This window comes from Piliocolobus tephrosceles, chromosome 1 (genome assembly GCF_002776525.5).
Source record: "Piliocolobus tephrosceles isolate RC106 chromosome 1, ASM277652v3, whole genome shotgun sequence".
Classification (NCBI taxonomy): domain Eukaryota; kingdom Metazoa; phylum Chordata; class Mammalia; order Primates; family Cercopithecidae; genus Piliocolobus; species Piliocolobus tephrosceles.
Window position 1 is genome coordinate 68871161 of NC_045434.1, and position 19270 is coordinate 68890430.

Here is a 19270-nt window from a genome sequence, read left to right on the forward strand (position 1 = left end):
TTGTGTGATTCTATTTAATTTCATTTGCTCAGATGGATAGATAGGTAAATAGATTAACAGATCGATTTGTTCCTTAAAAATTGAATGACAGCTGGCCATGGTGGCTCACACCTATAAACCCAAGCTGAGGCTGGCAGATCACTTGACCCCAGGAGTTCAAGACCAACCTGGGCAATATGGCAAAACCCCATCTTGACAAAGATGCAAAAAATTAGCTGAATGTGGTGGCATGTACCTATAGTCCTGCTACTCGGAAGGCTGAGGTAGGAGGATCGTTTGATCCTGGGAGGTTTGAGTCTCCATTGAGCCATGATCTTGCTACTGCACTCCAGCCTGGGTGACAGAGTAAGACCCTGTCTTAAAAAAAAAAAAAAAAAAGTTGAATGACAACCGTGTGTGTGTGTGTGTGTGTGTGTGTGTGTGTGTGTGTGTATAACATCCTGTAATTAGTTGTCCTTTTCAAAACTTCTGAAAGGATCTTGGATTTGATACTTGATCTACCATGCTTTGTATTTATGGTGTTATATTAAGTGATGTTCATGAGGATGACTTTGCAAGATTAAATTGAGCTCATTAAAGCCAATATGCATTTTAGGAGGATTTTTAGCAAGGTTTAAACATTTACAGTGCATATCATACCAGCCTTTCTTAGACCAGCAGAGGGCAATAAATCCTTACAGGTATAGTGGGAAATTCAGGCTAGAGTTTTCCATTCATAGTTCAGAGTTGAGGAAGATTAAAAATTACAGTTTTAAAACAATGTTCAGAATAAAGGAGCTTGTTTATTTTGCAGTGATAATACGTATATACAAATTGATTCATATCCTGCCTCACTTTCACAGTAAAAATATCTGATGTGAGGAGTATTTGCTATGCCTGCATAGCCTTTTCCTTAAAAGCTATAAATACAAAGTTCTTTTCCAGCTTTATTCTAGAAAATGGAAGAGATTCCTGTAAGCACTTATGGAAAGCTGTTAAGTCCCCTACTAATATTTTTCTGTCTGGAGTGTGATTGTTTTTTCCTGCCTAAAGGTATCCTTAAATTCTCCAAACATTGAGATTTTTCTCTTGTATTTCCTAGTAGTGTTCTAATGTCAGAGGCCTCAGGTTTTGACCTTCTTAGGATAGAAGAACCTATCAAGAATGTATGCTAGATTGGGTTACCTGCCCTTTTGCCACTGATAGTGAGAAGGCTAAACCTAATCTAGTGCCTTGCATATGAACATAGTTTACCCCACTAGCTACTTCCACCATTCAGCCTACTTAAAATGCTGGATTAAAATGATTCTCACATCCCAGATAAGCTAGTAGTAAGTTTTCCAGAACTCAAATGATACTTTTCACTGTTTTTTTTTTTTGTTTGTTTGTTTGTTTCCTATTCATGGAACAAATGTGTGAAGATCTACTCTGTTCAAAGCACTGTAAAATCTAGTGAAGAGAAAGTAAGACATAAAATTTATCCTCAAGAGGCTTGAAGTCTAAGGAGAAATTAGATGAATATATTATGCAATGGAAGAAATCCTACCCTGGGCTGGAGAGAGAGGGTCTTATTAAAGGCCCTCTTATAAAGACAGTAAAACTTTGTAAGTTTTACTGTCAGTTGCACATTGGCTGCATGTAAAACTTACAAAGTTTTACTGTCAGTTGCACATTGGCTGCATTTTTTTTTAAGAAATGTTTTCCATCAAATTTTTTTCTCTTGATATCGCCATTTTCATACCAAGTATTCAGACTGAGTTCATGAGATTGGATCTAATCTAAAGCCTCCTTCTAGGGTTTTGGTTTTCTGCCAGTGTCCAGTTCCCTTGTATTTGATGGATAAAGCTAGACCATCTGCTTCAACAGGCAATACAGTGATAAAACTTGCTAGAATATATATATGCTGTCTATATCCATTTGACCACTAGAAATAACAAGAGCCAAGCAATTTGTTTTTTTTCCTCTGGCAGTGGCTATTTTCAATGGACACCAGAACTCTACCTTTTATGTAAAATCCAGCCTTAGTCCAGATGACCAGTTTTTAGTCAGTGGCTCAAGTGATGAAGCTGCCTACATATGGAAGGTAAGTTGCTAAACTTCACCCACAAATGTTAGACTGAAGTATTCTTGCAAATATTTGTTCTGTCCAGTATGAGGTAAGTTTAATGTAACTACATACTGTACTATTCCTACATCAGATATTTAGTAAAGGTTGCTCTTAGCTCTTAATATAGCTGAAACCTTACTCTGCTACAGAATGTATGACACTTTCAGGGCCATAGCTCTTCAGAAATTGACAATTTGTATCCTCTGTTTCACAAATGATTAGGAATTGAGAATTCAGAGGGTAGTAAGAACCTTAACTACTTTGTTCTTGCATCCTGGAAAATATGCTGTACTGACTTTCTGCCCTGTGTTTTCAAACTCTCATTCAGAATACAGTATTTTGCCTTAGGATCCTGTGTTTGAATCACCCATGGAGCCTTGCACAAAACAGAAACTCAAAACTATTTGTGTGATTAATTTAATCTTTATTCTCTTGTTACAAGTAGCTGATCTTCAGTATCTACTCTACTAAAGTAGATATGGCTGCTTTATCCGATTTTTATATATTTAATAGCATTATTTAATTTTTTTTTTTTTTTTTTGAGATGGAGTCTCGCTCTGTCACCCAGACAGGAGTACAGTGGCATAATTTCGGCTCACTGCAAGCTCCGCCTCCCAGGTTCATGCCATTCTCCTGCCTCAGCCTCCCAAGTAGCTGGGACTACAGGCGCCCACCACCACGCCCGGCTAATTTTTTTTGTATTTTTAGTAGAGATGGGATTTCACCATGTTAGCCAGGATGGTCTCAATCTCCTGACCTCGTGATCCGCCCAAGTCGGCCTCCCAAAGTGCTGGGATTACAGGGTGAGCCACCACACCTGACCAATAATCTTTTAATTAACTTTTTCTAATAACAGTAATTCTAAAGTGTCTACTATAAGCTAAGAAATTTAAAGCTGTCCATTTGAAGCCCAGTGGAGAAAATAAAAATATTACACAACAGGTAGCACTTATTACTGAAAAATGTCTCTTGAAGGAATAATTAATTATGGAAATGTTCTGGGAATTCAGAGAATGATCATTAACGCATTGTTTACCCATGACTAAGAATTAGTTATCTTCTAGATCTCCCTGTAACTTCATAAATGTCTTTGACATTGGTGAATTCAAAGATTAGAGTTCACATATTTTGGGTTTTAAAGTCATAATGTCTAAAACTTCATAGATCCCATAGTTTTGATAGTAGCAAACCCTTCTCAAGAGAAAGTTACATCATTCTTTATCCTGCCAAGCTCTAGAAAGTAATATTGCTAATTTTTTTTAGGACGGGGTAAAACCTGTTTAGTATGAAGCATAATTCTTCAGTTTAATTTCTTCCAATCCTGACGGAAGTACAAAAAAAAGTGGTTTCTATATAACTAGAGTTGCAAAAATGCAACACTGCTTTATTAAAATTTTAGTAACAATATCCTAAATAGTCACAAGGTGGAGATATTGCTCTATCCAAGATGCTTCTATGTTGGGCCTGCCTTTTTCTATAAGCATATTTCTTTCGTTATATTTTTAAATGAAAATTTGCCTATAAAGTATATACTTGAGACTCCATCACAAGATGGAGTTTCCTTTTTATAGTATTCTTCTTACTTGAGATTTTAACTTTAACAATGTTATGTCACTGGCACTAATGCTCTTATATTTTAAATTTTCAGTTTCAAATTTGGTCTTAATGCTTGTTTTGCTACCTTTTTCCTTTCTTCTTTGCTCACTGTCTTACCTATGTTTCCTTCTCTACTTTGGCTCCCAACTTAACTAGAGGATTTTATTCCTACCACAGGTCTGTATCTTTTAAAGTTTGTTTCTTCTTAAAAAAAAAAAATTTCCAAACATAACAAAAAGCATGTAAAGAATAATTCAAAAAATACGCATTCATGATTCTTTTTAAATTATTCTTAATAAGTTTTAATTATATGTACATAATTATGTATACAATTGCGTGTGTGTTTTAAAATTACAGTTTTAAAATTCTTAATAAATTTTTAAATTATATATATACATAATTATGTGTACAATTATATATTATGTGTATGTAAAGTTTTCTTGACAATTCTTAAAGTCCTTTCCTCTTCTCTAGTGCAAAGGCCTTTTTAAAATTTTGTTTCAGGGAGTGAAGGTTGAGGGAATACTTCCTGCCTTTAAAGATATATACTAAATATAGTTGTCCGTTGTTTCTAAGCCATTTTCAGACAGCCAATCAGTGGCTACCACATACATGGGTTACCCTTTTTTAATTCCTAGGCTGGATCACATGTCAGTGTTGAATGACGTGGTTCAGATGTGATGTTCTTCTGCCTGTCCACACATAACTCGGTGTACAGGCTCTGATATTTGAGATCCTGGCAAGCTTGTACCTCCTAAAATTGAATTTGCCTAGTGAGGTGGCTCAGTTTCTCTTTTCCATGATTAAAAAAAGGAGGAGTAGTATTTTAAGAGCAATTCCATTCAAGCTGAATATCCAGGCTGTTAGATTGCTCTTCTACATGTTAAAAAGTCAGAATTCTCTTAAGTATTGGAATTTGTTCTATGCTAAAAAGCCAAAAGCCCATGGGCACAAGAAAACAAAATAGAAGGGAGTTTTGTATCTTAAGACAGAAACGAATGGCTTTTTAATCCTCACTACTGCCCAGCAAAGGGGAAATATAATATATTCAGACTGATATTGAGGTCTAAGACTTAAAAAGATTTAATATTATACCTTTTTTATTTCCTAACTGTTGGCCCACCCTTACCCCATCCTCTTTTCTCTGGTTTGTTTCTGATACAGCCACTGAATAGCATCGAAGTGGTTATAAATAAACTGATTTGGCATAGTCATTCTACCACTGACTGGTGAAACATTGAGCCTGACACTTTAGGAAGTGTAAATGATCTCATGGCAGAAATAAAGATTAGACTCGGTTTCCAACTGGGCAGAGAAGAGATTTTGTGAGAAAAAGTGCTGATCTTCTTTGTGTGTTTCAGTACACAGAATAACTTTATGAGATCTGTAGGTTAGAGCCATTTACTTCTAGAGGTACCTTCATAGTTTTAGGAGATTTAACTTTGGGATTCCTTGTGCCTTGAATTGAAGTCTTTAGTTTACAAAAAGTAGAATCTGTAAGAGAGGACAGTCTTCTGTGTCTGAGTATCTCCAAAATGCATGGATATAAGTGTCTCCTAGACTTAATAGTCTTCTTCCTACTTAAAAGGGAAAGGAAGCTTTAAAAAATGAAGTTATGTAATTATGATAATGTTCTTATAATAATGTAGGGACATAAATAAAAACTTATTTGAATAAAAATGAAGGATTTAAAAGTCACGTGAATCTCATTAGAAGAAATGAATCTTTCTTGAAGTAGTCATACTATACCCTAGGATAGTCTTAAACTATCAAAGCATAAAAGTTCATAAAAACTTGTTAGACATTCGTTTCTCATTTTAACCCATAACATGCCCTTCCCCCAACTTTTCTTTATTGAGATAGAAATCATATAACATAAAATTCACCATTTTAGTCATTTTAAAGTTTACAATGGAGTACTTACTATTGTAATCACAGTGTTGTACCAACATCACCACTATTTGATTCCCAAACATCATCACACCAGAAAAAAACCTGTATTCTTTAACAGTTAAGTCACTCTCTGATCCCCTCTTCCTCCCCAACACCCGCTAAACCTCATTCTGTCTCTATGGATTTGCTATTCCAGACATTTCATATAAGTGGAATCATACAAAATCAGCATTTTGTATCTGACGTCTTTTACTTAATATCATCAAGGTTCATCCATGTTATAGCATGAGTCAGTACTTATTCCTTTTTATGACTGAGTAATATGCATTGTGCGGATAGACCACATTTTGTTTATTCATTCGTCAGTTGATGGATATTTGAGTTGTTCCCATTTTTTGACATGAATAAAGCTGCTATGAACATTTGTGTATAAGTTCTTGTTTAACATAGGTTTTTAATTCTCCTGGGAATATAGGAACAGCATTCTATTCCTAAGAATAGAATTGCTGGGTCATATAATTGTTTAACTTTTTGAGGAATCTTCCCCCTACTTTTAATGCTATGTAAAGTGCCTGGATTAGACTTTTACTGTCGTCATTGATACCTTGTTATCATATTCCAAAATGTTTTTCTAATGGGTCTCTTTCTTTTTTCTCTCAAACCCTATAGATAAATGCAAAAATGTGCATATATTCTATTGGTGTGTATTTCGGGGGTTTTTTGGAAACTTATTTTAATCCTTGGTGTACACATTTAGGTTCTCCTAGGTATTATAAATAATACAGAAACTGAGAAAGGACCAATATCATGAAATTAAAAGCTAGAGGTAATAAGCAGGGTGAACCAATGGAAGAGAATAATGTATTTCTACCAGGGATGCTCAGTAGGACTTGAGGATTTCCTCTCCTTTTTAATTTGCTGCTACCAGACCTGTTTGGACCTTGGGTGAAGAGAAACTTAATAGACTGGGGCCTTCCCAAATGGAAGAGGAAAGGAAAATTTCTGTGATCGCTGGGATAGTTAGAGACGATCTTCAAAGTCTTTTCTAAAATATTTTACCTTGTGAGAACGAATTATCTCTGTGCCATTGTAGGAGTAGGCAGTAAGTGAGGTTCCTGTGGATGTGGAAAAAGCCTCCTTTCTGTTAAATTTTAATTTACTCAGCAAGACAAGTTAGACTCTGCTCGTTGTATTCTTTTGCTTTTTGAATTATTGCATATGTACCATTTAAACCATTTAATGATTGAGTTGAATAACCTTATCAATCAGTGTGTCAGATCTCTTAACTATAATCTGGAGAATCTATTAAGTTTAGTTAGTCATTCTCACAAATAATCATTCCAGAGTCACCTCCACTTTCTTCATACAAATGAGCCATGATTCAGAGCCTCAGGAAAATGGAAAGAGAATAACTTCTCTCAGCCCCAACCTCCTTGCTCTTTTGAAACACACATGCTAATAATAGTTATGTGAGTTTGTACTCCTTATTGTGCTGATTAATTCCCATGGCCTATGAAAGAGATTGACATCTCTTGAATGAGTCAGCTGTATGATGCTATCAAATGCACATAACTGGTGGCACCTGATGATGGAAAAATACGATTCTTTTTTTTTTTTTTTTTTTTTTTTTGAGACGGAGTCTCACACTATCACCCAGGCTGGAGTGCAGTGGTCGGATCTCACCTCACTGCAAGCTCCGCCTCCCGGGTTTACGCCATTCTCCTGCCTCAGCCTCCCGAGTAGCTGGGACTACAGGCGCCCACCACCTCGCCCAGCTAGTTTTTTGTATTTTTTAGTAGAGACGGGGTTTCACGGTGTTAGCCAGAATGGTCTCGATCTCCTGACCTCGTGATCCACCTGTCTCGGCCTCCCAAAGTGCTGGGATTACAGGCTTGAGCCACCACGCCTGGCCGGAAAAATACGATTCTTAGTCACATGTACAGGACAGTACAATGTGACCCTTCTTTCTGCATTAAAATATATTAAAATGTGAGTGACACTTACTTGAAAATTCAAAACTTCTCTCAGAAAATTAATTGAAACAAAGTTTTAGAGGGAAAAAAATGTTTTTCCAGAAAGAATACCAAAGTGCCATGTAAAATACAGTTTATATCCCTTCAGAATGAAGGTTATCCAACTCAAAATGAAGGAGTATAACCTTGGGTTTTGGTAAAAGTTACTGGCCAGCTCTGTTGGGACAAGAGAACGGTCTTCTTTTGGAAGGAAGACCGTCGTTTTGTCCCAAGAGAGCTGGTAGCATGTTTCGGAAATCTACAAGTTTCACAGTTAATTTAGTGTTCCTAGAAGTAGCTGACTAGAGATCTGACAATGTCTGTGCTGTGTAAAAACAGGACTGAGTTGTCAAGTTGACTACTTAAGGATGGATAACATCCTTGCAGAAAGTTTACCACCTGAGGAATGAGGGACAATGCCAGTCTTGAATTTTAGTCAAAATATATATGGCTAGGTTGTCCTAATATGAAATAAGAACTATCCTTGTGTGTAAGCTCATATTATTTACTTATTTTGGCTGTTTTCATTGTGTTTTCCCAGATCAGTAACAGAAATATTTCATTGCCCATTGGAAATCTTTTTTTTTTTCCCCCATACTATATCTAGGCAGGTCTAGTGGCCTTTGGTAACAATCCTAAAACTCTCTAAGACACACTTCTGAATTCAAAGGCCTCTATCTGGGAAATCTAACATTGCTTTGCTGACTTGTTTCTTTTTGATTGGACTAGGTCTCCACACCCTGGCAACCTCCTACTGTGCTTCTGGGTCATTCTCAAGAGGTCACATCTGTGTGCTGGTGTCCGTCTGACTTCACAAAGGTTTGTAAATGAATCTCTATAGTTGGTTTAAAATGTAGATCACAGGTTTATAGGTTTTTCTAAGGTTTGTTTTGAGAATGATATAAATTTTTATGTTTTGAGATTTTAAAGATCTAGGTGCCATCCAGGATCTATATTCACATTACTCAAGCATATTCTGCTTTTCTCTACCCATACCATAATGGTATTATGCCCTGTGAAATAAGGATAGATTTCTGGTTCCATAGAGTTATTTCTTTCCTAAATATAGAATTAAATTGTTAACTTAATTAAAGTTTTCTATTAAAATCTAAGATAAAAATACAATCTAAGGTGAGAACTAGTCTTTTTTACTTTTTAGATACTATCAATGTAGTATATTAAAGGTAACATCTTGACAGCCTCATTTGGGTTTTCACATATGACTAACAAAATAGTTACTGTGAAGTCTTAACATGTTAGGTTATCTGTTGCTAAACTATGTAAGTAGGTCTGAAATGTTTTAGATACTCCAGAAAGAAGACAATATGCCCACCTTTTAATTTTTTTATAGCGACACTTTAAGAAACAAAAAAACCCCTAAAATGTAGAAAGGCCAGAAACATTAAAACCTATGTATATATTGGAATTTCGTGTAATAGTAGCTCAAGTTCCAGTCATTCTCCCAACCCCCATTGCCTTTGGTCTTAGAGTTTTTCTGGGTTTTACAGGACATCTTATTTCTGTGGAGGTCTCCCCTTGCACGTATGACATTTTGAGGTTTTGTTGCCTATTGTTCCCATCTGTTTTTTATCTTCCAGAAACTTCTCATGGTCTGGTCTATTTGTGGCATCCCTGCTAGCTTCTAGTATTGCTGTGGATTTCTCCTTATTCTTGTTACCATTTCTGTGCTCAACTTCATGGCAGACCTTTTCTTTTTTTTCAGTCATTACTTTAATCACCCAAAATTACATATTAATGATGTTTTTTTCTCTGAGATTCCATGTAATTTCTAGTGAAATGTCTGCTTTTAACATGGAGTGTTGCATCTTCATGGACTAAGTTGAATGATTTTCGAATTATTCAGTTAATTATGTTATCTTTTTTCAATCGTCATATATTATCCTTACCCCTGTGCATCTCAGACATCATATATTAATTATCCTTATTTCCTGTGCTCAAAGGAAATAGCAGGGCTGTTTATCTAATGTATTGGCTACTTTTTTAAGTCTTTTAAAAATAATTTCATCCCAAGCCTAGAATTAGGAAAGTAGGATATGGTTTGTGTTGTTTTTGTGTTTTTAATGTCTGACATTTAGAATAAGAGAAAGCTTGGTTTAAATTCTAGCTCCTCCATTTGATTGTGGTTACTTTGGGCAAATAACTTTATTCCCATTTTGCATATGAGAGTATTTGAGTACAAAGCTTTTAGAGTGTGAGAATTAAATAAGATAAAGAATGTAAACTACCAGACAGACAGTAGATGCTCTGTAAATAACTATTGTTAATAAACTATAGAGGAACTGTGAGATTCCAAACATTTCATATTGAACAGTTAAATATGTGTATCTTCTTTTGGCCTCCCAGTAAGGAAAGGAAAAAGCTGCCAGTCTCTTGGGGGCCAAGACTTAAGAGAAAGTGTATTATTTTTTTCTTTCTCTTTAGTGACTGAAATAGAGAAATTATATAAACAAATGCTGGAGAACAGCTCTGGTACCAGTGGCCATTTGCCACAAGCTCTTCAAGCTGGACTTTCTCTGCCATAAAAGGCTTGGGACCAAGATCGAGAATAGTCAGATATTTTTAAAGGGGCAAAGGTTATTTTTTAACTTCTTTCAGCCTAGTGAACTTGTTGTTTTTCCAGATTGCTCCTTTACCTATCTGAAAAAGAATCTCAAAAGGAATGGTTTCCTTCTACTTGTCACAGCCTACTAGAGACATGGGCCAAGTCTGATCTTGCAAATGGTGCCATTACTTTAGCAATGTGGCACAAAATGCAGAATTCAGAAGAAAATTGTAGAAATTGAATGTTGGTAACATATACTGATTGATCATTTAACAGAAGAGTAAAAAGGGTGTCTTAATTACATATTTTGTATTTATACAGAAGAAAATAAAGAGCCAGGTTTTATAGCAGAACTTTAGATTAGATAAGAAATGACCATTAACAAAAGACATACTAGTAGAGTGTATATGAAGAAGAAACTAAAGAGTCAGCTTTGTTGGAAATCTGGAATGATTCCTGAAAGCAAGAAATGGATGTACATGATCTGTCAGATATTATTTTCTATATCCTGTTTATTAGACAAAATAATTCTCCAGTCACAAGTCCTTAAGACACACCTGTTTTTTTAATGTATTGTGAATCTTTGATTAAAATTTCTTAATTCCCTTCTTCGTGCTCCCTCTTAGATTGCTACCTGTTCTGATGACAATACACTAAAAATCTGGCGCTTGAATAGAGGCTTAGAGGAGAAACCAGGAAGTGATAAATTTTCCATGGTGGGTTGGGCCTCTCAGAAGAAAAAAGAGTCAAGACCTGGCCTAGGTAAGGATATCATGTACTTTCCAAGTTTTTTATGGTTTGACTAGTTTAATCCTATAGTACAGAGTAATAAGCTAGATTTGATCTTGCTTTGGTGTGTTTGGTATCTTCTTGCCATTCATTCTTTTTGATAAGTACTTCCCAAGCACTACTATGTTTATCATTTATACAAGGTACTACAGTGGTGGATTTATTCAACAAATATTTCTTGAACACCCAGTATGTGCTGGGCCCTGTTCTTTGTTGCTAGGGATTCAGCAATGAACAAAATAATTTTAAAAATCCTGAAGATGTAAATAGAACTAACATATTAGTGTGAGAGGCAATAAACAAGATAAAAAAGTAAAATATATACTGTGTCAAATAACAATAAGGGCTTAGGAATAAAGGAAATAGGAAAGGGAGAAGGGCAAGGGTGAAGTATGCTATCAAAATTTTATATTAGGTGACCAGGGAGGCCTCAATGAAAAGGTGGCATTTGAGTAAAGAAAGTGAAGTAGTAAGCCATGCAGATATTTTAAAGAAGAGTATTTAAGGCAGATAAAAGTACACAGGCCCTAAAGCAGGAGCATGCTTGGCATATTTTCTCTTCCTCAGAGAGGCTAGCTTGTCTGGCCCCTAGGGCTGGAGCAGGCAAAGGAAAGGGAGGGAATAGTAGTAGAAAATGAAATTCTTGTGAGATTTTGGCTTTTATTTTGATAGACAAAAGTCCACCAGAGGGTTTGGAGCAGAAGAGTGTCATAATTTGACTTTTAACTTGATCATTCTTGCTCCTGTGTTGAGGATAAATTGTAAGGTGGTCAGGATAAAAGCAAAAAGCTACTTTTAAAACGCCATTGAGATAATCCAGGAAGTGATGATGGTGACTTAGACCAGAGTAGTAGCAGAAGCTATGATGAGAAGTCATTCAATTTTGGATATATTTATAAGACAGAGCCAACAGAATATGTTGAGGGATCAGATGTGGGGCTATATGGGAGAGTTATCAAGGATGACTTCAGAGGTTTTGTTTAAGAAGCTAAAAGGCTAGAGTTTCATTAACCTAGATAAATATCCCTACAGGAAGAGCAAGTTTGGGAGGGAACAGCTGAAGTTCCATTTGGACATGTTGTTCGATATGATTATTAAACACCCAAATGTACATGTCAGGGAGACATTTAGATGTTCAATTCTGCAGTTCAGGGTTGAGATTGTAGATGTGAGGTTCATTATCACACAGGGTGAAGATAGGTATAGATAGAAAAAATTAGGCCTGGTGTCTTGGGGTACCCCGGTGTGTAGAGGTTGAGGAGGTGACAAATACCATTAAAGCCTACTGAGCAGCCACAACTAGAGAAGTAAGAGAAAAACTAGGAGAATATTGTACCCTGGAAGCCAAGTAAATAAGAGGAGAGAGGAATGAATTTGATCTGATGTTTCTGGCATACCAAATAAAATGAGGCCTAAAAACTGACCGTTGGATTAGGCAGTTGTAGGGGTTATTTGGTGACCTTAATGAGTGTCATTTTGGTGGTATGGTGGCCTGATTGGTGTCATTCATGTGTATGACTTGGGGACTGCAAGTATAGACAGTTCTTTCAAGGAGTTTTGTTATAAAGGAAAGAAGAGAAGTGAAGTGGTAGCTGGAGAAAGAAGCAGGGTTGAAGTTTGCTGGGGTTTTTTAAAATAGGAATATAACATTTCGCAGTGATTGGCAGGATTGTATAGAGAGGGGGAAATTGATGCAGGGGAATTTGCTGGAGCAATGTTAAGCATGAGGGGATACTATCTGATATGCAGTAGGACAATAGGCCTTTGCCAGGAACGTGGATAGTTGATCATAGTAATTGGAGAAAAGGTGGAATATATAAGCATGGTGCAGGTAGGCTACTGAGAGATGGTGGGGAGAGAGGTGGAGAGATGAGATGTCCATAAGTTAATGGAAGCTTCCTTCTGTTCTGATGTTAAAACCTGAATCAGGGTTATTAACTGCGAATAAGGATAGGGGAGAAAGGGAGTAGAGATTTTAGAAGAGATAAGAAAGTCTGAAATAGGCACTGAGAGAATAGAGGAATAAATGGTCAGGAAAATATGATTGTTGGGCTTCAAGAGTCAACTTGAGGCTAACAGTAATTAATTGAAAGTGAGCACCCCACATGGTTCTTTATTTGCTATGCAAGTACAAGTATACTATAGGTAGGGAGCTGGATTTAACCAGGGATGTGGTTTAGCAGTGCAAGTGAAGAAGGAAGTTGAGGGTAGATGCAAAGAGGATGATTATGACTATAGGATATAACCTTGGTAAGGAGGCATATTAGTCCATTTTCTTTTTTTTTTTTTTTTTTTTGAGACAGAGTCTCACTCTGTCGCCCAGGCTGGAGTGCAGTGGCCGGATCTCAGCTCACTGCAAACTCCGCCTCTGGGGTTTACACCATTCTCCTGCCTCAGCCTCCCAAGTAGCTGGGACTACAAGCGCCCACCACCTCGCTCGGCTAGTTTTTTGTATTTTTTTAGTAGAGACAGGGTTTCACCGTGTTAGCCAGGATGGTCTCGATCTCCTGACCTCGTGATCCACCCGTCTCGGCCTCCCAAAGTGCTGGGATTACAGGCTTGAGCCACCGCGCCCGGCCATATTAGTCCATTTTCACGCTGCTGATAAAGACATACCCGAGACGGGGCAATATACAAAAGAAAGAGGTTTAATGACTTAGAGTTCCACATGACTGGAGAAGCCTCACAATCAAGGCAGAAGGCAAGGAGGAGCAAGTCATATTTTACGTGGGTGGCGGCAGACAAAGAAAGAGATTGGGCAGGGAAACTCCCCCTTATAATACTGTCAGATCTCATGAGACTTACTCGCTATCATGAGAACAGCATGGGAAAGACCTGCCCCCATTATTCAGTTACCTCCCACCAGGTCCCTCCCACAATACATGAGAATTCAAGATGAGATTTAGGTGTGGAAACAGCAAAACCATGTCAGGAGGGGAAGTGAGGACATAATGGGGCCAAGGGATAGTGTAAATGTGGTACTATCAATGGATTGAGGATAAAAGATTGTTGGACTTGAAATAGTAAAGGGAGCTGGGAAAATAAGTGGTGGGATGACTGAAATTAAGATAATGGAAGATTTCCAGGTATTAGTAACAATAAGATCAAGAATAAGTGGCTTACGAAAGTGAAAGGACAAGATTATTATAGAAGAAGGAGGTCAAGAAACTGAGAAACCAAGGTATTGGAAAGATTATGTACATGGATTGTTTAATCACCACAAATTGACAGAGACGATGTTGGAGAGAGTAACAATGAACCAAGAGCAAAAATCTTCAAGCAATGAGCCAGCCACAGTGGATCCTCAGGATATCAATTTGTACTTACATGGTAAACACACAACCATGTGGAATGTTCACTTTCAATTAATTACTGCCAGCCTGAAGTTGACTCCTACTGGCCAACAATCATATTTCCCTGTCCATTTACTCTTCTTATATTCTCTCAGTGACTGTTTCAGACTTTATTAGCTTTAAGCTTGAGGTTTAAGCTTAAAGATTCATTTTACTTCAGCCATCAAGGCCTAAGGTTAATGGGAAATTGAAGGTGAGAAAGGGAAAATATATAGGCCCATTTTTCTAATGACTTATTTAGTTGCTTATAAGATGCAGAACTAGACTTCAGAGGAGTCTTGCTCTAAGTCCGGTTTCTGTAGTCTTTGATGGTGCTGCCTTACTTGTTTTTGCTCTTCGCTTTCTTTAATTTTTTTTTTTTTTTTTTCTTTTTTTGAGATGAAGTCTCACTCTGTCGCCCAGCCTGGAGTGCAGTGGCATGATCTCGGCTCACTGCAACCCCTGCCTCTCAGATTCAAGCGATTCTCCTGTCTCACCCTCCTGAGTAGCTGGAATTACAGGCACGCGCCACCATGCCTGGCTAATTTTTGTATTAAGTCAGCTAGTTCTACAAGAGTGAATAAGATAAATAGCAGTCCACAGACCCTCTGCCTCATAGTTTCCCTTTCCCAGAGGCAACCTCTTTTAAATCTTTTTGCTGATTCTTTGATATGTATGTCTAGACCTCTAAATAGTTTTGTGCATTTCTATTTATTTTTTGCAATGTTCAGCTTTATTAACTTCTTTCCTTTGTGGCATGAAGATTTAACTCCCTTTCCTGTGTCCCACCACTATCAAACCTTCATACTCCTCATCCTCCTAATACAGAGTCATGATTTTGGTTAAATCAAGACACAGCTCAGTTCCTTTAAGTATGCAGTTGTCCCTCAGGGTCCATGGGGGATTGGACCCAGGAACCCCCAACAGATACCAAAGTCCACAGAGGCTCAGATTCGTTATATATGTTGTAGTATTTGCCTATAACCTATGTACATTTTCCCATATGCTTTTATCATCTCTAGATTACTTAAAATACCTGGTACAGTATAAATGCTATACTAATAGTTGTTGTACTATATCATTTAGGGAATAAATGACAGGAAAGAAAAGTCTGTACATGTTTAGTACAGACACAACCATCTTTTTTCGCATTTTTGTTTTAATATTTTCAATTTGTGGTTAACTGAATCCATGGCTGTGGAACCCAGCATACAGAACTCAAGATACAGAGAGTCAACTATATTTAGAGTTATGTAGTCATTAATACAATCTAATTCTAGAATATTTTCAACACCTAAAATGAAGGTTCCAGTTTCTCTTATGTTCTTGTCAACATTTGTTATTGTCCGTCTTTTTCATTGTACCCATCCTAGCAGGTGTGAATTAGTATCCCATTGTGGTTTTGATTTGTATTTTCCTGATGGCCAGTGATGTTGAACATCTTTTCATGTGCTTATTGGCCATTTATATATTTTCCTTGGCAAAATGTTTATGCAGATCTTCTGCCCATATTTTAATTGGGTTATTTGTCTTTTTATTATTGAGTTGTAAGCATTCTTTATATATTCTGGACCTAAGTCCCTTATCATGTAATGATTTGAAATGATTTATTCTGTGGGTTGTGTTTTTACTTTCCTGATGGTGTCTCTAGACACATGTAACTTTATAATTTTGATTAAGTTCAGTTTATCTGTTTTTTCTTTGGTCACTTATGCTTTTGATGTTAAATGAAAGAAACTACCGCCTATTCCGAGGTAACAAGGATTTACTCCAGTGCTTTCTTCTAGTTTTTTAATTTAGGCCTATGTTTCATTTTGAGTTTATTTTTGTGTTATGGTGAGTTAGGCATTCAAATTGATTTTTTACATATGGATATTTAACTTTCTCACCATCACTTGTTAAAGAGACTATTCTTTAGCCCAATGAATTGTCATGGCACCCTTAGTAAAAATCTGCCAAAAATCAATTGACCATAAATATGAGGGTTTATTTCTGACTTCTGACCATCACACCTGGATAATTTTTGTATTTTTTGTAGAGGTGGGGTTTCACCATGTTGCCCAGGCTGGGTTCAACTCGTGAGCTCAAGCAATCCACCCACCTCAGTCTCCCAAAGTGGTGGGATTACAGACATGAGCCACGACACCCAGCCTTAAGTACTTTCTGTTATCTTTTTTGCAACACTATTTAAAATACTATACTTGAGTAAATGTTCCATAATTTACCTAGCTATTCTACTGTAGTTAAACATTTGTTTCCAATATTTTAAAAGTTGGAGGGTTTTCCTCCCTGAATTTAGTGTCCCCCTTCCCATTAAAATAAGATTCCCAAAGGTAGAATTCTTGTGTTAATGACTATACCATTTTTTAAAATTTGTGATGAAAAGTATCTGGTTTTTAACTATATACTTTTAGTGTGCTATTAATTATTCTTAGAAGCCAAGTCACCAAAAAGTTACATATTGACCAAATTTGAGTTGTAATAATAACAACGTTTAGCCACTATTGACTCCCAGCATAATTGTTCTAAGGACCTACTTGGATTATCTCATTTAATTATGAAAACAACTGAAACTGAAGCTCAAGGAAGTTAGACTTGCCTAAAATCTCATAGCTATGAAGTTGTAGAACCAGAGTCTATAACTGAACCCTTACAGTCTGACTCTAGAACACATGCTCGGAACTACTCTGCAGCACTGCCTTCTTTAGAACCTAACAAAGCAAGGCAAAAGTTCAGGTTAAGATCGGAGTAAGAGTTATGCCTGGATTACCCCATTTATGGGTGATGCTAGGGTTACTCTGAAGAGCACTACGAAGCAACAACCTGACATGTGCCAAAGGCTGGCACACTGACCATTCGACTCTCTAAGCCAGCTTCCAGCCACAGATTTACTGCTTCTAATCACATTGCCATCTTGAAAATCATGTTCCCCTGCTTTCCCAAGCTTCTAATTGCCACACCAACCTTTCATTGCTGTCCTGGGCTGCATATCTTCACTTCTGGCCCTGGTTTGTAAACCCCCCAGTTAACACATTAACTGGAAGGGTTTAAGTGCCAAGACACAGCCTCTTTTCCCCTGCCCTACTGTACCCAGCCGGCACCTGCTTTATTGCTTACCGCTCTTTCCCTATGTTTTAGCCAGAGATCTCATAGCACTGCTGAAACCAATAGTCCTCAATCTTGGCTATGCATCATAGCTACTTGGGGAGATTTTCAAGTCCATGTATCCCCAGTGATTGATTCAATAGGACTGGGGTGGAGGCCAAGTACCTGTATTTTTACAAAGCTCCAAGTAGGTCTGTTATGTAGCCAGGATTGAGAACCTCTGATTTAAGCATTATTGAGTGACAAAGTTGATTATCCTTATCCTAAAGAGAAGGAAACCTTACCTATTCTGTCTCAGTTGCTGCAGTCTCACAAGTCAACAGGATAATTATGGAGTCAATTTTCTGATGCCTAGAACCTCACCTGTATCCTTGTCAGCAGTAATGAAACTTAACAAACATTGTTTAATAATTCCTTGCTAGGCACTATAGGGGCACTGGGCCTAAAGATGAATAAACCATTGTTAGCTGCCCTCTAGGCTCACAGTCTAGTCTAGGAGGCATATTCAAAAACTATAGCACACAGCCATTAGCTGTATGAACAAGGGACTCTGAGAACCTACTTCCTCTGCAGGAGAAGAGGAAAGAAGTTATGAATTCTTCACAATGGAGTTAACGTTGTCATCAGAGTCTTGAAAATATGAGAAGAATTTCTGCCTGACAAAGGAGGAGCTGACTTGGCAAGAAAACCACATGAACAAAGAAATGTGACAGTACATAGCTTGTTCAGGAAGCAACTAGTAGTGTCCTGTAACATGATCCTAGAATAGCAAAGTTCATGATAAGACTGAAAAGGCAGGCTGAGGCCAGATGGCAAACTCTCATATAGAAGGAAGCTGGCCTGGCATGGTGGCTCACGCCTATAATCCCAGTACTTTGGGAGGCCGAGGCGGGTGGATCACCTGAGGTCAGGAGTTCGAGACTAGCCTTGCCAACATGGCAAAACCCCATCTCTACTAAAAATACAAAATTAGCCAAGCATGGTGGCACACACCTGTAATCCCAGCTACTCCGGAGGCTGAGGCAGGAGAATCGCTTGAATCCAGGAGGCGAAGGTTGCAGTGAGCTGAGATCATGCCACTGCACTACAGCCTGGGTGACAAAACAAGACTCCATCTCAAAAAATAAAGAAAGAAGCTGCAAACTATTAGTAGACTCCGTATAATTCTTCAAAGGAACTGACTTTAGGAAGCATTTAGGGCAGTAACTTAGTCTATGCTACCATGTCATCAAATCTCATATATTGCTTAAGGTCAATAAGGAGTTGGTCCACTTAAGTAGATGAAGTACTAAAGAAAATGGCATGCCATATTTAAATGTGTAGGCTCATATAATGGCATGCAATGCACCTGTAAAAAATAATGCAGTGCATCTATTTGTACTCTCATAAAGAGACATAAAAATAAAAGAGCAAATTGCAGAACATGTACATATATATATAGTATAATCCATTTGTATTTTGGAGTTTTTTAAGGTATGGTACATAACCTTTGTATATGCTAAATAGGCATAGAGAAAATTGTGGAATGCACAAGAATGTAAAAGTGAAATGAAAAAGTTAAAAAGAGGATCCTGTTTCTACCCTCTTCCCCTCTGTACTGGTTGAATTTTTTTACCATTAACTTTCATACTGTTATAATCTAGTTACTGTTTAAAAAACACATACACACACACTAAATTTGACCCAGCGTTTGCTAACCTTCAAAGCTAACAAAATTTCTTTGACTCCCATAGTCCATTTCCTCTTTCACCATGACATCCTGAAGGAAGAGGAAATGCCCCAACTTTCTAACACATCAATTTTATACCAGCCTTATCAGTAAATACTTCCAGTGTATGCCATGCAAGTTTCAGAAACCTACATACCTGGTTTGTCCCTGTCCCAACTCTTCCTT

The 19270-nt window shown here is 37.3% G+C and overlaps 1 protein-coding gene across 1 annotated transcript in view; it reads left to right on the top strand.

Moving 5' to 3' along the window:
- Positions 1-19270, top strand: part of DTL (denticleless E3 ubiquitin protein ligase homolog) — a 67909-nt gene that overhangs the window by 33645 nt on the left and 14994 nt on the right. Inside the window, exons 11-13 of the mRNA XM_023203810.2 lie at positions 1950-2062; positions 8317-8406; positions 10777-10912. Of these exons, the coding sequence (XP_023059578.1) occupies positions 1950-2062; positions 8317-8406; positions 10777-10912 (339 nt within the window). The remainder of the gene's footprint in view (positions 1-1949; positions 2063-8316; positions 8407-10776; positions 10913-19270) is intronic.